Source organism: Rhipicephalus microplus, chromosome 9 (genome assembly GCF_043290135.1).
Source record: "Rhipicephalus microplus isolate Deutch F79 chromosome 9, USDA_Rmic, whole genome shotgun sequence".
Taxonomy (NCBI): Eukaryota; Metazoa; Arthropoda; class Arachnida; order Ixodida; family Ixodidae; genus Rhipicephalus; species Rhipicephalus microplus.
Genome location: NC_134708.1, coordinates 47,202,390 through 47,223,635, shown reverse-complemented (window position 1 = coordinate 47,223,635; position 21,246 = coordinate 47,202,390). Strand labels below are relative to the sequence as shown.

Here is a 21,246-nt window from a genome sequence, read left to right as displayed (position 1 = left end):
TCGATGCTAATGCACTACTAGATGACGAACTCCTCAGCACACGTACGAAGTGCCGCACATGGTAAACACATAGGCAGAAATAGCCGACGCACCATGCCGACGCACGTAGGGGGCGGCCATTTTGGATTTGCGATGGCAATAGATTGACCGTAATTTTTTTGTTCATACTCGATTCTAACGCGCATGCGATTTATGAACTCGCTTAACCGGAAAAAAGGTGCGCGTTAGATTCGAGTAATTACGGTAAATCAAAGAAAAATGCAAATGCACACGCCAGTGTGAAGCTGGGCTAGTCACAATTTGTAGAGAAACAGCCGACAATGTTAGAGATAGAATCAGGGCCAAGGGCAGGACGTGTCCATTGAGGATGGCAGACTACTATAAGGTTGCATGATAAAACGATAAAAGCTTTGCAGTGATAAGCTGAGACAATCGAGACAACCTGAGACAAACAAACTGAGACAACGAACTTGTTTGGAAGGGCTCCCGACTCACAGCGGACATCAAAATAAGATTGTCATATAACTGATGATGGTCAAGTGACACAATAGTAGCAAAACAGCCATTTGGGCTAGTTGGCAGCAGTTCATTAAGGATGCAAGAAGTGGGGGACACTACAAAACAGGGACTGGAAAAAATATCAACAACACAGGTGCACACTCACAACTGGAAGCTTATAAGGAGGCAAGACGTATATAGTTTACGAAAGATATCACAAGGTTCAGTTTAACTTGCTAATTTCTCTCCTTTTTTTTATGCGAGAAAAATTGTACCCTGCAATCATTTTTGTGAGCTATATATGTGTGCTGCCTCTTCAATAAATTTCCAGTTTGAGTGTGCGCCTGTGTTGTCGTTCTATTTTGCACTCCCTGTTGTGCACTGTACCCCACGTTTTGCATTCACAATGACACAACAGCGAGTGTCAAGAAAGCCCTTACCTCTTTCCGTAGACTTCGGAGTAGTTGTTGCTTTCCCCGCTAGCGAGCGACAAATACTCCTGCGGTGCCGATGTGTTCATGCGCGCGCAGTAGACGTTTACCAGGCGCCCACGCACGTACAGCTTCTGCTCGCCGTCTACGCGCACACCTCCACGCAGCTGCACCTCGGCGCAGCTCACCGCCGTGCCTGCGACAAACGACACGGCCATTCGTCAGCGTTAAAGGGACACTCGAGAGAAACACTGACTCGATTTAGAATGAAAAAATGTGCTCCGTGAACTCTAGAACCATAGGTTTCACTGTCATACCTTCATTGTTAGCGGAGCAAATCACATTGAAGTTTCATTATTAAACTTCAAAGCGCCAAAATCTTCGAGCATGACGTCAAAACTTGGAAATATATTTTTAATATTTGTGTTACATTGGCTCGATGAAATTCTCTGTTGTATGCTACGTCTCTGGCACCCATGGGCCACTGGTCCCATGGGCCACTGGGCCACTTCTTTTTTATCGATTAGAAGTGACATAGGACACAGTAGACGCCTTCAAAATTTATGATGTCATGGCGCTTGGTGGGAGTAGCGGGAGTTTCTGTGGGCGTATTGGGGAGTCGTGGAAGTCGTGTGGAGTGGCGCCTGTGTTTCCGATGCATGACAGCCGCCGAACTTGACAGCCTCTACTGAGAAGAGCTTCACTGTCAAAAATATAATTGACTTAGTGAGATCACCATTTCTACAGGCTACACTCAATGACAACCAAGTACATTCATGTGCAAATGATGTAGCTGAATGTGGCTGTAGGGCACGTTAGTCTACACAACTGAGCAGGCGCAAACTGCTCACATGGTCTCAAGAAGCATCGCCTCTTCCTCTTGATCCTGTTCTTGAGGGCGCTGCTGCAGTGGCTGTTGTTAACTCGCTTGTTCCGCTGGTCGTAGCAGCGCAGGCGCCGCTTCTGCTTACCATGTCCACAATTCGTCGAGCACTGGGGACAATGAAAAATGCAGAAAGAAAAAAAAAGAAATCTCGGTGAATATGCTGTGCCCAGGTAGAGAACCCCAATTCGGTGCACGAAATGGGCTATAGAAGAGTAAGACAAATTCGCAATATAATGTTATCGACAAACTGCTAAGAGACGAAACACCATTTTTGCACCAAGACTGGCACATGCTTTTCTCAGGGGTCAAAGCTTTTAGAGGGCCTCAACTCCCAGCCGCATTACATTTTTGACACATAGTACAGTGTTTGAATGACCGATTCATACATGAGCGACAAGAACATTGATCACTAAAGTTTAATTTCGTTGTTTTACACAATGAAATGACGATATGATTACAAAAAGTGCCGCACTAGAATGCTGCAGATTACGTTGACCACCTCAGTCTCACTAACATAGATACACTGTTCATTTCATGTTTTCTATTACATGAATACTGTAACTGTCAACTACGGCAGCCTAAATTCGATTTGAACTCACAACTACATGAAACCTCAATGGAAACTAACACATAATACAGCAAAGGAATGAATAGGGTGCGTTAGTTTTACTGATACATTATTTATATATTAGGTATTACAGTAACTTTAATAAAAACAAAGAAATCAGAGGGGACACACTGGCAACTATATGCCAGCAGGAACGGAACCTGCAGCCTTCAAGTAACGTGCCTGATTGTCCATCTACCCCCCGGTTACTGCAAAATAAGGTTACACTGACAAACGCGTCACAAGAGTCCTAAAGGTCTGTTCACACCGAAGGCGAGGTGGCCAAAGCAGCAAAGCAGTAGGCGAGGAAAATGTCCGCTTCAGACGGTAAAAGCGAGCCGAAAACGAGGTGGCAAGTGTGATAGCTCCAGGAGCAACTCTGGCCGCTTGCCGAGGCTCGCTGCTTTGGGACGGCCAGTCAAAACACCACGCAGCGAAAGCGCAGTCATGGCACTGGTGTACCTTTAGGGAAAGCATTGCCATGTCATAGCGACACGTGCATAAAAGCATGAGATGCCGGCCTCCTTTGCCACGCCACCACCCAAAAGATGTGTGTGGTCTGAACAGGTGCACGCACTCGCCCTCTCGACACTTCGAAAAGGCTTCTTCCCCGCTTTTCTACAGTGCCTTCGGTGAGAATGAGCCTTAAGTCAGAAACACGATGCACAAACATACCGGCGTCCACGGGCCGGGCCTCCAGAAGACTCCCTCACCGCAGTGACCGACCATGCAGGCCCGCGAGTGAGGTGGCTTCTCCTGGTCCGAGCAGTAGCTGGGGCCTCGACGCTCCTGGCTTCCGTGGTAGAAGGGCGACGACTCCGCCTCCAGCAGGCTCAGGCGCTCCGCCGCGCCGGGTGTGAGCGGAGTCGGGTCCACCCAGCCGTACGCGTTCACCTTGTGGCAGGTGACAGAGCGCTTCTGGAAGCCTTCGCCGCAAGTGCGACTGCACTGTTGGGCACAAGTGAAGTTGCACACAAGGTCAGGATTGTAGACTTTTACAGAGCTAGCACATCGCGGCATTATGTTTTCACAGAGCGTATAGAAACTCGCCACCGGCCGATCGGTAGTTGACCGTTGGCTCAAATATTATGGAACACCAAAAACTCTTATAAAAAGGGGGTAATGCTTCAAGGAAAGAGTTGTATAAAAAGGACATTGGAGCATAGGTTTAGTTAGAATATGGGCCAATTAAATGTGAGGGTAATAACTTAAACTAATTGAATGAGTTGAGATTATAGTGTTTTCTTGAGAAAACCTCAGCGATGCGCTTCTTCCTACATGACCTCTGCGATTCCCTTTGGCAGTTCATTGGCAAAGTGCCGGAGTTGAATTTGTTGAGGGTCCTTAGCTCTTCGAATGTGCTTGATGTAGAGTTTCTAGAAAGCATAGACTGCTTTATTGTGGATATGTGCTACCAAGATGGCACATAAACTCTACAAAACAGTCTTCTTGCAGTCTAAAGTCTACTGAATTGAACGAATAATTCACTAAATGCTAGGGGCTAGTGCCATTAAAGACACTTAGATGGCACAATAAGGTCGCTTAAAGCTGCCTTCTTTTGTCATAAATACATTGAAAGAGAGTAGTAGTCGGCATCCACGTGACGCCCACAACTTTTTTTTCACATAAATAGTTGCCACTAGAAAATTTTCAACAAGCACAAAACTATGCAAATAAGCCATGAAAATGGATTGTTGGGTCAGTTGGCACGTCATAATAAAAAATTCACAAAAAACCGAGCATACAGAACACACATGCTATTGCCTCCGCTAAAGTGTCCTTGTTTTTGGCGCTGTTTTGCTGTGTACAAATAATTGACATGGTGTAGCACACCACGACAGGGACACAGAAGAAGAAATACACACACGGAGAGCTAAAGTCCTTCTCTGTCTCTGTGGTGATGCGCTACGCCATATGAATTATTAATCCTACAACCAACAAGCCTGGCAACACTTCATAGCAAACTTCATTTCGTGTACAACTAAACACAGAAATGGGCCTGGACCTAGTCAAAATATCCGTGCTATAATACATTCGTTCGTGCAGCATAAGAGTTTGGAGAAAGTGAGTTTTTATACCAAAGGACAGATTATGGTACGCACCTCCGACCAGTCGGACGTCCTCCACACGAACGGGCACGGCTCGGCAGCACAGTTGCGCACAACTTTGGGTCGCCGCTGGGTTGCACAGAAACGCTCGGGGGCTGGCCTCTCGTTACGGTCCACACATATCACAAACCGGGTCTGGCGACCACCTCCGCAAGTAACGGGACACTGGAACCGGGTGAAAGACGGCGAGCAATGAATGATTAAGCTGTTTCTTGGAGTTGTTTTGTCAGCGACTATGATAGAACTGATTGATACGTGGGGTTTAACGTCCCAAAACCATCATATGATTATGAGAGACGCCGTAGTGGAGGGCTCCGGAAATTTTGACCACCTGGGGTTCTTTAACGTGCACCCAAATCTGAGCACACGGGCCTACAACATTTCCGCCTCCATCGGAAATGCAGCCGCCGCAGCCGGGATTTGAACCCGCGACCTGCGGGTCAGTAGCCGAGTACCTTAGCCACTGGACCACCGCGGCGGGGCGATGATAGAAGTGTGACACAGTCTGCCCTTTCATCCCGATCAAGGCCAGAAAAGTAGAATCTGCGCCTCGCGACTGGTTTCCTCTTTCCACAGTTTTTGAAAATTAGTCATAATTCAGGAATCAAAAGTGAGCGTCCGACATCGGTGCACGCGGCAAACTTACTGCTACTACAGCACAGGCAGTTTCAAAATGCAGAATGTCATTATAGAATAGTAGTCTCGACGTTTCTGTAGGGGGGTATAATAAACCAAACTTGCCGAGCAGGCCGGCAGTAAACACGGCAGTAGGAGGCTACAAATTAAATATAATCTAGTAATGTTTTTTTTAACACACGCCTAAAAACGGTCCGTTGGCCTTCTCGCCTTTAGCCCACCTACCAGTGAGTGTTGCCTCCACTGGAGAGAATAGAAGCGAGCATGACATTGCATACCATCGCACACTAAACGAAAAATTGAAGGACACTTCGTAAATTCCAAAGTGTGTACGGTGAACGCCTGTGTCCATTGAGGCGGGGTCGATCGAAATGGAACGCAATGCGCATGTCTTTCTTCCTGCATGATTGAATACACTGGGCACAGCGACGGTACACTATAGAAAGCGCGAGCGTTGTGTAATCTGACACGAGGCGCGATCGACACGACCGGCGTTCGTTGGCGCTCCATAGACAAACGGACGTGAGCATAAAACATGAACTTTGACCATAATATTGCCTTGAAATGTTGCTTCACTGCAATATGACCCTTACTGCTGTGAAGACGAACCAATATCAAGCAGGGTATAGAAACCATGCACGCTTGCCGCGTGTACCTTAAAACGCACAATAACTAGAGTGCACTTTACCTGCGGGGTTTCAAGAGAGCTGCTCTAGGAACACACGGTCGCAGTGCACACCATATTGTAACCTAACTTGGACATTAAGGAATTTACATAAAGGTCAGCCTGCCTGCCAAGCATTACTAATGACCGCAATAATATGACAAATAACTGAATGTAGTTCCAGTATAATGCACATGAATGGCCTAACACACAAGCATGATGTTTTGCAACTTCGGTGTTGCAGACCTTCCACTCCCCGTGCGAGTCAGCAAAACCAAACTGCGGAATCGTCCCCACGAATCCCCCACGTGAGACGACCACCAGAGAGCTCCCCAAGCTTCAAAAGAGGGAGTTCGATTGCACACGACCGTGCGTAACCTTGTTGCCGCCAGGCAGCGCCAGTGGCATTACATCAAGAGCACAGTGTGCTCTACGGTGACTACAGGCGAACACCTTGAGGAGAAAAAGTCTTATAGGGATATAAGTACTCCCACAAACCTTTTAATTAAGCTCCCATCTAGCCATTCCGTTGAGAATAGTTTCTTAGGTGAAGTTACCTTACATTAAAATGTGTGCTCTGGGCAATGTAAATTGCCATACAGTCAGCATCCTTTGTACTCACGGGGCTCCAGCGCTTTTTCTTCCAGCGGTAGTGGCAGGTACGCAGGTTGCAGGTTCGAACCTGGGTCTCTGGCCGCTTGCCGTGGCACTCCAGGTGGCTCACTTCCACGCCACGTCGCATACAACGCGCAACTCGTTTCTGGGTCCCGTTCCCGCACGGGGCCGAACACTGCGAACAGTGTTTTTACAAATTATACATAAGCACAAAAGACATAATAGTGAAAGACAAAAGTAAACTCACATGCGCAGAGTGAAGTCCAGTTGAACTAATATTTTAAGTTCACCGATGTGAGCTCGCTGCTTAAAACACAAACTTTCGCTAGGTACTTGTATAACAAATTTTTTAGCTTTATTTCAGTACGAGAGAGAGAATTTAGTGAAACCTCGAAATAACAAACACTGATATATTAATTGAAGGGTTCGACGAAAGTTAACCTGGTCAGGTATCATGAGGAGGATGTAAGCGGTCACTGATCAAGTCAAGGAGGAAAAACACAGACGTTTCACGACCCATACCAGTTCCTTACGGACTCAAAAAAGATCACAGCATATCCACAGAGTGAATGATGATATGTGGGGTGAAGCGCCCTTCTGTCTGTGCGTTCGTCGGTACATCTGCCCATGCGATTGTTCGTGTATTCGTCCGTTCGGCCATCCATCCGTCACTCCGTCTATCCGTTTGTCCAGGCTTCTATCCATGCGTCTGTGCATTCATCAGTGTATTCGTCCATGTTTTCATTCGTCCATTCATCCATGCATTCGTCCGTTCATCTGTCTGTGCATGCGTGCGCCTATCCATGCGTCCGTCCCTGCTTTCATTCGTGCGTCCATTCTATTCTACACACTTCTATTGGACCAATGCCATCTAGGAAATGAGACGAGAAAAGGTGATGAGTTGGCGCCATCTATTATACTGTTCAGAAGATACTGCCGGTTTTGCCTGATGCAGGACAAGGTTAGACTAAAAAAAGCTTCGCCCCTGAAACACGGACGCATTTCAAGCCTTATACAGGTTTATACAGAAACCGTATGAGTCTTGTATTAAACACGCATGGGACCCATATGGGTTTCTTATGGCACTATAAAGGGTTCCTTAAGGAACCCGTGTAGGTAAATAAGGACCCGGTATGTGTCCCGAAATGTATCTGTCCTTAAGGACTAAGAAAAACACAAAGACGATACGGGTCCTGAAACGTCTGTGCTTTTTTTTTTTTTCACTTTGACTTGGTCAGTGACAGCATCAGCATCCTCGCAGAAATATGAATCTGCCAGGAATTGGGAAGGAACAGTTCGTGAACATCATATTGTCACGACCTCTGTTTTGACATCGTGACAATATTGGTATTGCTGAACACAACAGTCAATAAAGGTTCAAATAATCACTACCAACCTGCGACCACGGCGATAGCTGCCACCGAGGACACTCCCGCATCGTGCAGTCTTTAATGTGTTCGGGAGGATCACCCTCGCAGTTGGCATAGGGCGCCGCCTGAAGGGAGCTGTCGACACACTCCACGCTGCGCTTCATCACACCGCTGCCACATGTGACCGAACACTGCACGGGAAGCGAGGTCAAATATGGTTAGTTGAGCAACAAGTTATAGCCACGATGAAACAGTAAGAGTGAACTCATGCCAGTGCACATTCGTCTGCAGCATCATGTAGCCATTATTTACGTCACTTCAAACAAGCTACCGAAATTTCCACCTGGCCAACGTTGCCTTTACATTCATGCGTATTCGTAGCAACTAGTGTAATAAAATATAGAGTTAGAGGCAACATTCTAATTATGATGAGCATTGTTTCGTCAACATAATCATGGTAGTCACTGGTAGCGTCTGCCGCAGGACAAAGCAAATTCCCAGCGAAATTATTTGATGCAATGTGAACTGCCAAGTTGGAACTGTATGTTTTTCGTGCACCTCTAAAGAAGGCTAAATGTTGTGCTACTGTTCTTTTATTTTTATTTTTATTTTGTTTTTTCGTGTTCACACAGCTCGTGTGCTGAACTTAATAATGTTGTTGACACACACAGAAAACAAATGCTCTGGTAGATGGGCACTCTGCTGGAATATACGGTATCTAAACATGTTGCACTATTTTTTCTGCATACTCATGAACCTACAGGGAGCATGCACTGAAATGCACAAACTACTATAGCGACAGAGAAGTTTTCAGGAAGAAGCGTAAGCCGTGCGCAGCGACAGGAGATATGTTCATTCTGGCAAGATGAGCAGCGCAATACAATTTCTTGTACACCTGATCTCCAAACCGGCCAAACGTTTTTTAACTTTCGTGCCGTCACTACTATTTTTCTTACACCGTGCTGTTACAAACGTCCATATTTTTTTCACCTTCATTTGGACATCATAGGAGGCGGTGATTGCTGTCGTATCTTTTTTTTATGTACAATCAAACGACATGTAAATAGTATTTACAACTGGCCCACATTCAGATGGCATACTTTTAGCCTATTTCCTTGACATTTTTTGTCAGTGACAGTATCAGGAGATACCGTGGTCGGAAGTCCAACAGAAAGCTTCATATCAGAAATAATCTTCTTACAATATTAGACAATTTTTATACTGTATTCACTTTTTTTTTTGCCCGACTCAATCAAGCCAAACTTCAAGTGCCATAAAAAGTTTCTCAATCCTACACACTTGGAGGAATTATCCTAGGAAGAGTTCTATTAATGCACCGATTAAGTTCATTCCACATCAAAAGTGGGCTTCGCGTGTACATGTGCTAGTTCTGTAGCGAGCACAAAGTTTGAAATGACGGCTTGAGGTAACGTGCATACGACAGGAAGTTCAGTGAAGGCGATAAGCGACTACGAGGCGATACAAATGTCATCACCTCACCTCCCCCGTGGTCACGTGATGAGCCAAGCTGGCTGCCAGCACGATGAACTCGCGCAGTTGACTAGTGGCAAGTGCAAGTACTCAAAAGACTCTGATGGCTTTGAAAATAGATGACTACGCATATACTGGTAAAACGAGTATTAAACAGGAACTAGTTCGCTGAATTAACAGGTGCATTTAGCACTTCTATACAATGACAATAAGTGTTCATTCATTTATTGTGAACAGCATACTTAAATACCTTCCCGTACTCTTTGTGTTGAATATGCCGGTCATGCTTCTGGTAATCTACACATTTAATACAATATACTTGCGAGTCTGCCAATGTTCTTTATGAAAAAAATTACTTTATCTCTTCAAGTACACTGTACTATCACACAATGTAGCAGCAAAAACAAAGAAGAAAAAATTCAATGTTTAGGCCAAAAAAAGCTGCCTTAGGTACTGAAAGTCAATAAACTTGAAATAAATACAAATGAAAACAGCAAGCGTAAGCTTCAAGATGAAGCATCAAAATTTTATTTTCAGATGAACTTTTAAAATGGTGACCTAGCAGAAGTCAATCGGTAGTGGTCCTATAGAGCTCTCAAACAGTGCATATCAACATTATAATACGACTAAGCTAAGAAAACAGGCAGGACATGTGTTGCAAACAAGAACACATATCAACACAGCACAAACTGAAACAACATACACTGGTGTTAACACTACAAAACATGCAGTGTCATATATTAGAAAGCATGAGCTGATCATCAAGGCTGAATTAGTTTGTTGTGGTTATAACACTGTTATGTAAGACAGAGTATGCATACTCAGCCTCGCACTTCAAATAAACACATACGTCTACAACTAAACTACAATTACACTTCGTTAACAGAGACACACCAATGAGGACTACACTACCTAAACGAATTCAACACCAACGCGTGCACTTGGAGGACGAATACTAAGCACTGACAAAATGACAACTTCCTATTGCTTTCAGAAGATTGCGATGAAGTGTTAACCCCATCTATTCAAACTAAAGCTCAAGGGCAATTATTTCAATAACCTCACAATGACATTAGCAATGTCGAATTTTGCCCTGCCTAAGCAAATTTCCCAAATGCTTGTGCTTAGACTAATGACACCTCACGTCCTTTAATTAACAAAGGGTTACACAGTACCACAAAATCCATTTATGTTGGACAGGCTTGTGCAAACAGTAAATTTTAGGTTCGAAGCTAATAGTGATTTTGATCAAATAATTTCGAATCAAATTCGAATGGTATGTATGACACATAAAAAAAAGGAATATTTATCATGACCTAACTAACCTGTGCAATATCTTTTTTTAATTGAAATAGGGGCTCTATGTAAATGCCATTGTTTTTTTCATTCAAAGGAAGTCGAAACAACCTTGAGTAGTATTTTTGGTAGGATGCGAGTGATAACTTGTAAGATACTTAATGTTTTAAAATTTATTATACTTGTATCATATAAGCCATCATAACAAGCTTAATAAAATGAAGAATTGATTTTAGGGTAACATGTTACTTTAAAGGGGCCCTGCAATACTTTTTCAAGTAGCCATGAAGCCAGTAAACATGCTTGTTGCCTCACAAATTTACCGCCGCAAAGTTTCTAGAATTAGTCCAGTACGAGCGGAGGTCCAAGAATTTCTCGCACGCTGCAATTGCATTCTCGCTTCTCGTCCCGACGAAATAGCTGGAAGTTAAGCAGGGAGGAATGTCACGACGAGAGAAAATACTTCACACGCACCTCATGACCTTGAGCACCTCTTTTTTTTTTTCCGAATATGCGGCTTTTTAGTGTGATCGCGCACATAGTCGTGGACAAGCGGCGGCCCCGGTAATGATGAGCGGGCCATGCTCAAATCAGCCAATGGCCGTGACAAGTGATTTTTGAGCTTGTAGTGTCATTTGTCGAGGGAAAAAAGCAATTTTTAGCTTTGAAAACTTATAGTGAATTACAGGCCTCGTGCTGCGCTATATTACTTGCCTCATGTAATCTCGGTAGCCTCGACCACCGATCAGCAGCATTTTCTGACCATGTTCAATAAGTGTTGCAGGGCCCCTCTAAATTTAAAGAGGGGCTTCTCGACAAAGCGAATTTCTTTTGTTTAGGTGCTTTCACGGCTTAGCATTCCTACAATGCAGTAAAACCACTTCTACCATTGGTGACATGCAGATTAATATACATCTATTCGTTCATTGCGAATACTTTGAAAATATTCGATAACTTAAATTCAAATCGAAGCGAATTCGAATACCCAACTATCCATTCAAATATTCGAAGCATTCGAATATTCGCACAAGCCTACCAGTGTTGGAAGCATACAGCCACCATTGTTTCATATAATCTTCCAGTTTCCCTCTTATCTCCCTTCTTTCTGCCTTACCAAACTAAGGTTTGTCTGACATGCCACTGCAACACGCTCTTTCTCTTCTACTAAAATTAAAAACTTTAAGAAACTGTCCCATACCCTGCTACTTCATTTGAAAGACTTTAAATATTTTTGTAACACCGCCTTTCATGCACACTACTGACATATACAAAAAAATGTACCACTATTTGAAAGAACAGGGAACGCACAAAGAAATGGAGGCATATCACAGTGCGTTGCCAAGCTTCTGTAACCGTGACATGAAGCGGAACAAGAACACTGTGGCACGTGCACGACTAATCCGTTCTACTGGCACTTTGTACATAAATTCATTCTATATTATATGTGATTATTTTTTTATAGTACACAAGGCTGCACCAGGCAGTTATGCCACCCGTGAAGTTGCTAGCTCCAGTGCATTTGACTGTCCTCTGCGCAGTAAGAACTAGTTCACACAATCTGAGTACTGCTGACAATGGTAATGGCGAAAATACGACAGTGCGGTGCAGCGCCGTGCTAAGGCAGAAGTTTACAGAATATGTTGGCTGGTAAGCGCTATGACCTCCTCCTTCAATATAATATCGTCCAACTACAGCAAATTATTCTCTTACATTATCACGTATACACTTCAAAGTACAGTCAGAGTTCGAAACGAAACAATCACAGGCATTAATACGCGTAAATTATGCACTACTTTTCAGTGAATAAATTCTAGGGACACAAATACACAGCATGCACAGCCCACATAGACAGCAAACATCCCTTATTTTATACTGTATGCGTTCGAAGTATAGGTTTTGAAAGGGCCGTTCAACACTTTTTTGAATAATTGTCATATGACCCGACTATCAGACTGTACTGCAGCACGAATCAACTAGCACAAAACTTATTTCTTATAATCCATTAAATACAAGCGAAGTTGCAAGGAATTACGGCCCACTTTAACCAATTTCTCCACTCTTTCGTCCTAGCAAGCACTGAAAGCTACACGAAAGTAGAGAGCGATGGGGAAAAACTACGTACACATGTCAGCATGCATCATGTTCTTGAACACTTTCATCTTTTGTTTTTTTCAGATGCGTGTGCAGCCGCCATATAAACATTGCGCGCTGCTCACGCTCACACTAATTCTTACGACGCCATCGATTTTGGGTATATGACCTCATTTGTTGAAAGAAGAGGAAGACATTTATAGCTGCCTTCACAATTGAATTGGCATTCCCTGCTGCACGCTGCACTACTATATTTGGCTCACATGTTCCTAGTAGACGAGAAAAAGTGTTTCAGGGCCTACAGAAAGTGAAAGCTAGCACCTATGTCTATTCTGTATATGCTTCTTTGTTCCAAAGTACGTAGAAATAGAATAACAACTATTTATTAGTTATTTGTGTCGAAAAACACGGAACACGAAGACAGGAAAACAATAAAGACAGACAAGCGCCTTCCTTTTCTGTCTTCGTGTTCGCAGCTTTGCCCCACAAATAACATGTTCATTAAACTTAAGCACCAAATCAGCTAGAAAAATTTTCTAGAATGCCAACCAGCCCGGCCTAATGCCCGGCTCAAATATAAAAAGCATGATCTTTCAAAATCGCTAATCCGGCTGGCAGGCGGTTGTTCGGCCATCGTTCCCAAAATTGCTATCTCCACGCTAGTATAGCCAATGACCAAAAGGTCGTAGTAAGAAATTTTAGAAACGATGCACCTGCTCGTGAAATCTGGATATTGGTTTGCATAGCTAATACACAGATACACTAGGTATGCTTTCATTTGAAAGAGTTTGCAGCGCTAGCATGCAAGTACTGAACGAAAAACGATACAGTAAAGAAATGAAAGTAGAAATGAATCCATTCGCAAAGACCCTCCTTTCTTTCACTGGGTCAATTTTCATTCAGCACTCGCGCGTTTGTGCTGCAAACTTTCCAAAATGTCCAATAACTATCAGGTCCACATCACCATTCTTCTTCAAGGCATAATTCTGCCGTTAATGTTCCCGTTGGAGTGATGTGCAGCATATAAATACACATATATCTAAGCTATATGCGTATATACTCAGTTGATGTTGCGTTAGTGAAAGTTCAAAGTTGGTTAAACCAGGTTTTACGGTTTTTCATTGATTCCTCATAGTTCTGGGCTGTTGAAGCACCAAAACGCACTCCCTATTGTCCTATATAAAAAGGGCACCCTTTGATCTCCAATAAATATTGCACAATTGGAATTTTCAAATTCGTAGAACGACTCATTGTAGCAGCACAAATAGCTTTCCAGTAGTGGAGGTGCAGCACGTGGTTCCTGGTACCACTAAAGACCTTCCGCGGCTCACTTTGACTTTCAAAAGTGACAGAAATCTTTATGCGATACTGCATGGTAAACAAGGGTTTAGTTGTAAGAATAAAGGGGTTTATAATAATGATAATAATAATATTAATAATAATACTTGTAGCACATAAACATACCAAAACTACCATACAATTATGAGAGATGTCATAGTGGAGGGCTCGGGAAATTTCAACCACCTGGGGTTGTTTAACGTGTGCCCAAATCCAAGCACATGAGCTTCAAGCTTTCCCCTTTATGGAAAATGTGACAATCGAGGGAGATAAATAGTTTCAGGTTTGTAGCAATGTTTAGGTTCGAGGCAAATCTTTGCTATGAAAATGACTGCTCTTCGCTTTGAGCAAAACAAAGAATTGCTTAGCCACATTTAAAGCAATGTCCGCCATCTCAAGTTGCACGAACCAGAGGCGCTGCGGAAGCGAACTCGCTGAATTTCGTATATCTTCCATCATGGAAACAATATGTATACAAACAGTCACGAGTCTTAGGCTTGCATGTCCCGGCCCCGCAGCCAACCCGAAACCATCGCAGAGTTCTTTCGCGTCATGCCTCGAGACAGTGTACGCCACAATCGGCGTAACCAGGCGATAGAGAAGGGCGGTCGTACCGAGGACCAGGGCCCGGGTCGCCACCGGTAGCTCGCCGTGGGCGCGGCGCAGGAGTGCAGGTTGCAGGCCCGCTTGGTCTCCGGCTTGGGCTGAGAGCAGTGAGCGTCCACGAAGCCGATGATGCCCTGGCACACGACACGGCGTGTCTGCTGGCCACCACCACACTCTTGATCGCACTGTCAGGTACGAGTGAAGAAAACAATAACAATACAACGAGCATACGCTTGTAGACCAGTTCTTTTGAGTCAAGCAGATTGACTGCAACGCAGTTTGGCTGCATAAAATATCGGCCCAAAGTGCATAGTCTTGCTGCATCTCGTGATGACGAGCTGACAAAGGATAACTTCTAAAATATTTATACCAGTTTGTTTTGAGGGGATTGCTAAGAGTTCAAGGTCCTAAAGGAACAAATGGAATATGAAAGGCAGCAGGTGCAATAAGAAAATTCCAGTGGAGCTACTAAGGTGGCTTTCACAATCCACACAAATGTTCAATCACCTGGAGTTGTCTAACGTGCCCTCGAAGCATTGTGCATAAGCTTCTCATTTTTTTACTAATCAAATTGTGGCAAGGAATCCAGCTCTTAGACCTGCGATCTGCAGCTGAATAACACATCGTCATTTGCATCAGTCTGACTACGGTGACTGCAGGGCATTTCTCTCACCATGTTTGGCTTATCAACCCAGTTCAGTGCTTGATCAGGCCTCATTATACCAGCAAACTTCCTCATCTCATCTGGCCATGTGATTTTTCATCTAATCTTTTTGAAACTTAGCTTATCCATGTTTTGAACGTTTGGTCAACACTGTATTGACTGAGCGAATGCCTGCGATTAGCCCTTGCATACCAACGCGAAAACAACGGGACACAAAGTCAAACATTGACAAAGGTGAGCACTGGGCCTTCATTCACACATGAACTATCCTTTTTCTACACACGAAGACTTTAGAATATAGTCTGCGATGCCACAGAAAATCGCAGTCGTGTAATTCTAGTACATGGGTACGAAAGTGCGTGCAGAATTCACACAGGTGACCAGCACTCACCGGCGTCCACTCGCTGGTCGACCAGGTGGGACACTCCTCGGTGTTACAGTGCTGGGTCTCGGGAGGCCGCAGCAGCTCGTTGCAGGCGTTGCTCTTGCTCTCCAGGTTGTCCACACAGACCACTTGGCGACGCTGAGTGCCACCGCCACAGCTCTTGGAACACTGCATCAGCATAAAGTCATTGGCACGTTGAGAGGAAGAAGGAAGGAAGAAATTATGGGAACAATAGGAAAGCCGCATCTCAGTGCTTGCTGTTGCCTGGTTGGACTGTAGGCTACACACGCTACAGCTGTTACGATGCGCCAGCCACGACATAATGTTCCACTGAAAGCTCGACTGAGCTTCATGGTCAGCTATGATTCCATGTTAGCCGAAAGCGTAAGGTTAAAGGGACACTAAAGCCAACTATTCGTTGTCGATTGTTGACTATTAAATTGATTGTTGAAATGGTGGTCCAGAAACTTCGTAGTGTTACTTTCGTGCCAAGGAAGGGCCTATTTTGAAATAAAATAGCGTTTCAGTGCTCCGCATCGGGTTAGCGCACGTCAAATTACCCGCCTCAAGAAGCGAACCAACCTGACCGTCTCACGTCACTGTTGTTGTGCACAACGTTGCCCGGCTTTACTGCGCTAGCAGCAGCAGACCGAAAGCAGTGGGAGCCACACCAGCAACAACGGCCATTGATAAATTTCCCGCCATTGGCTTCGAGATTGCAGACGCATTTGTTTCCACTGTGCCCCGCTAGATGGCACCACCTGTCCTGTGTAAGCATGTGAAAATTGAATTTTTGAACCACTCGCACCATTCCCCATAGTAACGACTGGCAATTCTTTTTTCCACGAATGAAACAGAAACGAACAACCAGCATTTTAATATGTCTCTTGATGCACGGAAGGTTCTTTATTAAGTGCAGGTAAATTGATTACTAGTGATTAATTTTAGGCGGTCCGTCTGATGTCATCGGGATCATTTTGAAAATTTCCTACTGCGGCGCTTGTGTTCTTGTGCATTTACCTTAATTTCTCGGTAAGTAAAGCACTGTTGTTGATAATATTGTCGTTTTAGATGTTGTCCTACATTGAGCTTTCACTCTGACGTAAATTGTTATTGGACCTTAGTGTCCGTTTAAGCTGTACTGGGACAGTAAGGAAGAAGGAAAGAGATAAATGCTTAACTTTAACTAAGTTTTTACGTAAAAAGGTGAAGACATATATAGGTGAAAGAGTGACAACAAGAAACAAACAAAAAAACATGTCCCACCAGTGATCACTCAGCCATTAATTCCCAACACAACATCCAAAAAGTGAAGTACTCTCTGTTTAAGGGTGATAGACGGTGCACTGACACAAACAAAATCGCCATGTTTCATTTCAGCAACTTCACTAATCAATTTTGTCAGCAAATATTTTTTGCGATGTCAAATGCAAGTGTAGTCAAGGTACGGCACGCATCCACAATCATTCGTTTTTTTTTTTTGCTGTCCCTGTGTACCTTAACTTTGCGCTTCCCGCGAGCATGTATTCAAACCAACTAGCCCAATCTACATGTTTATTCAGCCATGATTGCTGGATACATGATAACGCATTTCACAATGCACTGGCTCAATTCATACACAGCATAAACCTTGCAGTACACATATAATACACATCTGCACACAAAGTATGATGTCTCAAGGGCAAGCATCAATTCAATACCAAAATAAATGCACAAACATTATTTTAGCTTTCTTAGAAGGTAGTACATGCATCATTTAGGAAGACGAGCGCATGTTCTGAAAACCATATATGTGGGTGAATAGGCATTAGCGTACCATACATTTCATGTAAACAGTTCTATGGAGTGCCGGACAATTCGAATGTAAATTGCACAAGGAAGTACTGTTGGTTGGTCTGACCCAAAGCGTGCATACACAAAGGGCTTTGAAGCCCAAAACTTCCGAGGCGCCTATTCAAAAATATATAATATTTGGTTATTTGAAACAAGTGGCAGTGTAATAGGGAAAGCAGAGAAATGGCTTGGAGCTTGCAAAATGGTTGTCTTAGACACCCAAAGTTCAAACACATTGTTTTTTTTCGTAAGGACCGTGGCAATCAGGAGGAAAGTTCAACGCCTACTCATTGCTTTCCTGCATGACTCCGGGCCGTTTAACAGCCGCTGAGACACCCCTACGACTCGTGAGATGCTCATGCGAAACAGTTTCCTACCCTGTGCATTTGCCAGTAGCAGGCTAACACCTGCTACTGCAGCACCACGATCAGCGTAAAGCATGCTTCTCCACATATGCACTTATATAGCGGAGAAGCATGCTTTTGAAGAAGCTTTTGCTGGCAAGCGACACGCAGTCGCGCAGGAACATCACCTTCTTTCTAGGCCCGTCGCGGACATAGTTTTCGAGAAGCGATGCAGGTGCTGCCCAACTACGTGTACGCACCGTGCCCCACTGTCCGATCCGCCATTGGTAGGGACCCTCGACGTGGTTCCCTGAAGGGTGGTGGCCGTTGTCCACTGCGCCGCCGCTGCCCAGGCAGGGTCCGACGCAGGGCTGCTCCTGCTTGGGCCGTATTGCATCGTCGCACTGGCTGTCGGGCAGCACCTCACGCAGGTTGTCCCGCACGAAGCACTGCACACGCCGGCTGGACACGCCCGGGCCGCACTTGGACGAGCACTGCGCGAAGGTGGCGAGACACGTATTTGAATGGGTCTGAACTGCAGGGATTCGAGTGAGCCGCGACTACGTGTCTCATATCTCCCATAGTTAAACTTGTTTATTAGAAGAAGGAAACAAACTTTCACCAAAGCGGCTTGTTGCACATGTTGGTTCTGAGTGAAGACCGGTGAAACATATATGGGATTCATATGATACCTTAATGATTGTGCCCTTACTTATAATTAGTAATCAAACAGGGCTGCAAGAAACCAAGCTGCTTTGTTTTATTCCCTACTACTACTACTACTGCTCCTATTAACAATAATATTAAAGATAATATTATTATTATTGTTATATTAAATAATAATAACTATTATTATTACTCGAGCTTTTACGTGCCCAAGCTTTCTAATTATGAGGCAGGCCACACATTTATAAATGAGACTGCTGCAGCATGGGATCGCACCCAGGACTTTGGAATCAGCAGCCGAGCACAGTAATCACCATGCAACCATGGCGGACAACCCGTTATTTTCCTGGCCGTTCGATATGAACTATCTTCGCGTAAATTTTACAGCTTTTTTTTGTACAAACAAGACAAGCAATAGTACGAACTGTTAGCTGAGCGAATAAGACCATACGATGCAGTTTTTCTGCAAAAAATTTTGACAGGAACAGAGATGCGGAAAGCCGACAACCTCTTTCTTCCTACATTTAAGAGCAATACACTCGCTCCTGACTACATGGTATCCGCTGAATCACCTTCCCAAAGGTGAAATACAAGGCTGCTCAGCAGACTGAAAAATGACACGATGCCCTGTGCATTTGCCTAGGACCCTGCATTGTATTTGTATTTGCCGATAGTCAGTTTTCGAGACTGATGAGGCATCTAATTAAGGCTTTCACCTTAACAGCGCACTCACCGCCGACCAGTCACTGTGCTGCCACTTGCCGCAGGTGCCGGCGTCGCAGGCCTCTGCACCGCTGGGACGGATCTCGTAGGCGCACTCCTCGTCCGGCAGCACGGCGCCCGTCACCTCGTTGATGCAGCTCACCTGACGCTTGCGCACTCCGCTACCGCAAGTCGCTGAGCACTGCGCGGTTTACGTGGTTCGCAGCTGAGAGGGATGCATTCAAGAAGCAGTGATGCCTATAGAGGCGAAACAACAGCCGCTAATTATGTGTGGAGCACGCACTGTGTGTTCACATCAATAACTTTGTTTCTTCACCAAATGCACTTTAACAACCTGAAAAATTTTACAAACAGTAAGAGCTACAATTTTAAAAAGGGTAAACCAACAAGCACAGAGTTTGAGGCACTGCTTTTTTTATTTCTTAGTTCCTGTGGATACGTTTCTCGTTTTTTCTTTTTTGTCAATGTTTCTCTTACTCAACCTCAAACAAAAAGGCCGCGTATTATATCTCTTCATTCCACACATACAGCTACTCATGGCAAAAATCAAACTATGACAAACACTGCTAATGTGAATGCTAGGGCGAGTTGGCACGACAATTGGAAATCAAAAATCCTGTAATAACACCTTTCTTGTATAGGCCCTGGTGTAATGCGACGCTTAATGCAACTCCACTTCACCAACTGAGTAGTACAGGTAACCCAGGAGTTTCGTCGGCAAACGCTCTCTTGCCGAGGTGGTGGTGCCCTCTATGGCGTGGTGTGCACATCAGGTAGATCTTTAAGAAGCGTTTTTCACGATGTTAGGTAGATTACTGCAGTTTACTTCATTATTTTTAATTTATTGGCTTTGTTAGTTTATTTTTCACTGGTTTCGACCATTGTTAGCCTTAAATGCTTTAGGCTTGCGTTGACCACTGTGCAACCATGCGACATGAGGCAGTGGGTGAATGACAAGCGGCGCTCCTGAAAGGGGACAGAAGCGAAGGACACAGACAAAAGCGCCGAGTGGTGAAGCAATTAAAACGGCCCAGTAATAGACACCCTCTTGTGACATCACCATACCTGAGACCAGGGCGCCGACTTCCAGGCGGCGAAGTTGGACCGCGGGCCCGTGGACGGGTGTTCGGACGCAGCGGACGTCACACTACCGGGCCTGTCTGCCGCGGGGGGCGAGGAGTTCCAGGGCAGCGGGCAAGAGATCCTGTTGCACTCGGAGGCCTCGTGCGGCCTCGGAGATCCATGACAGTGGACCTCGTCGACAATCGCTCCGTTCGCCGAGCGGCACGTCACGTTGCGGTAGGTCACGCCCCCGCCGCACGTCACGGAGCACTTTATGATGTCACAGTGCAGGCAAGAAAGGTGCAAAATGGGAAGCGAAGAAAGGTAACTCAGGAAATAATCTTTCTGCTATGAAAGCATAGACAATTAGACGAATTTGTATGCTTCCATTTTGTTGATTTGGTTGCAAAAAGTAACAGATGTGTATGTATGTATGCATGTAGGAACGTACGTATGTATGTACAGTGCTCACGGACTCAAAGGGGACAATTTAGGAGCAAGTTACGGGCACAGTTTCTTTCCTACCGTCTTCAGTATGGGTCATATCAGCATAATTTGAACGCGAACACGTAGATTGAACATTGTGTTTGGAGACCAGATTCGTCACGACATGATGCGGTTATCTAAAGCAATCGTGCATACCAGTCGGTATACTGGAAAACTTTACATTGCATTTGAATCCGTGAGTACTGTACATCCGAAACATGTATGTCCACATGTGTTCTTTCTTTCTCTCTGTTACTATAGTATACTACCAAATCACCAAAATGGAATCTCTCTTCTGTAATATGAGTAAGCTTTAGCTCATTATGTTAGTAAGTGCTTGAATGCATGGCAAAATGAACATGCATGGAAGGATGCTTGTTTTAGCCATGGCGATTTTCTGTGTTCTGCATCATGCATTATGCGCAAGCGCCCACTTGTATAGCAGT

General features: G+C 44.6%; 1 protein-coding gene across 6 annotated transcripts in view; it reads right to left on the bottom strand.

Annotated features, from left to right (window-relative positions):
- Nucleotides 1-21,246, bottom strand: part of AdamTS-A (ADAM metallopeptidase with thrombospondin type 1 motif A) — a 439,465-nt gene that overhangs the window by 15,306 nt on the left and 402,913 nt on the right. For all 6 annotated transcript variants that reach the window (XM_075873573.1, XM_075873569.1, XM_075873570.1 and 3 more), the window contains 11 exons: nt 20,318-20,584; nt 19,263-19,433; nt 18,124-18,357; nt 15,693-15,854; nt 14,646-14,822; nt 7,842-8,006; nt 6,453-6,620; nt 4,525-4,695; nt 3,098-3,370; nt 1,781-1,922; nt 939-1,125 (listed from right to left, as the gene is read on the bottom strand). In XM_075873573.1, coding sequence (XP_075729688.1) covers nt 939-1,125; nt 1,781-1,922; nt 3,098-3,370; nt 4,525-4,695; nt 6,453-6,620; nt 7,842-8,006; nt 14,646-14,822; nt 15,693-15,854; nt 18,124-18,357; nt 19,263-19,433; nt 20,318-20,584 — 2,117 coding nt within the window. The remainder of the gene's footprint in view (nt 1-938; nt 1,126-1,780; nt 1,923-3,097; nt 3,371-4,524; nt 4,696-6,452; nt 6,621-7,841; nt 8,007-14,645; nt 14,823-15,692; nt 15,855-18,123; nt 18,358-19,262; nt 19,434-20,317; nt 20,585-21,246) is intronic.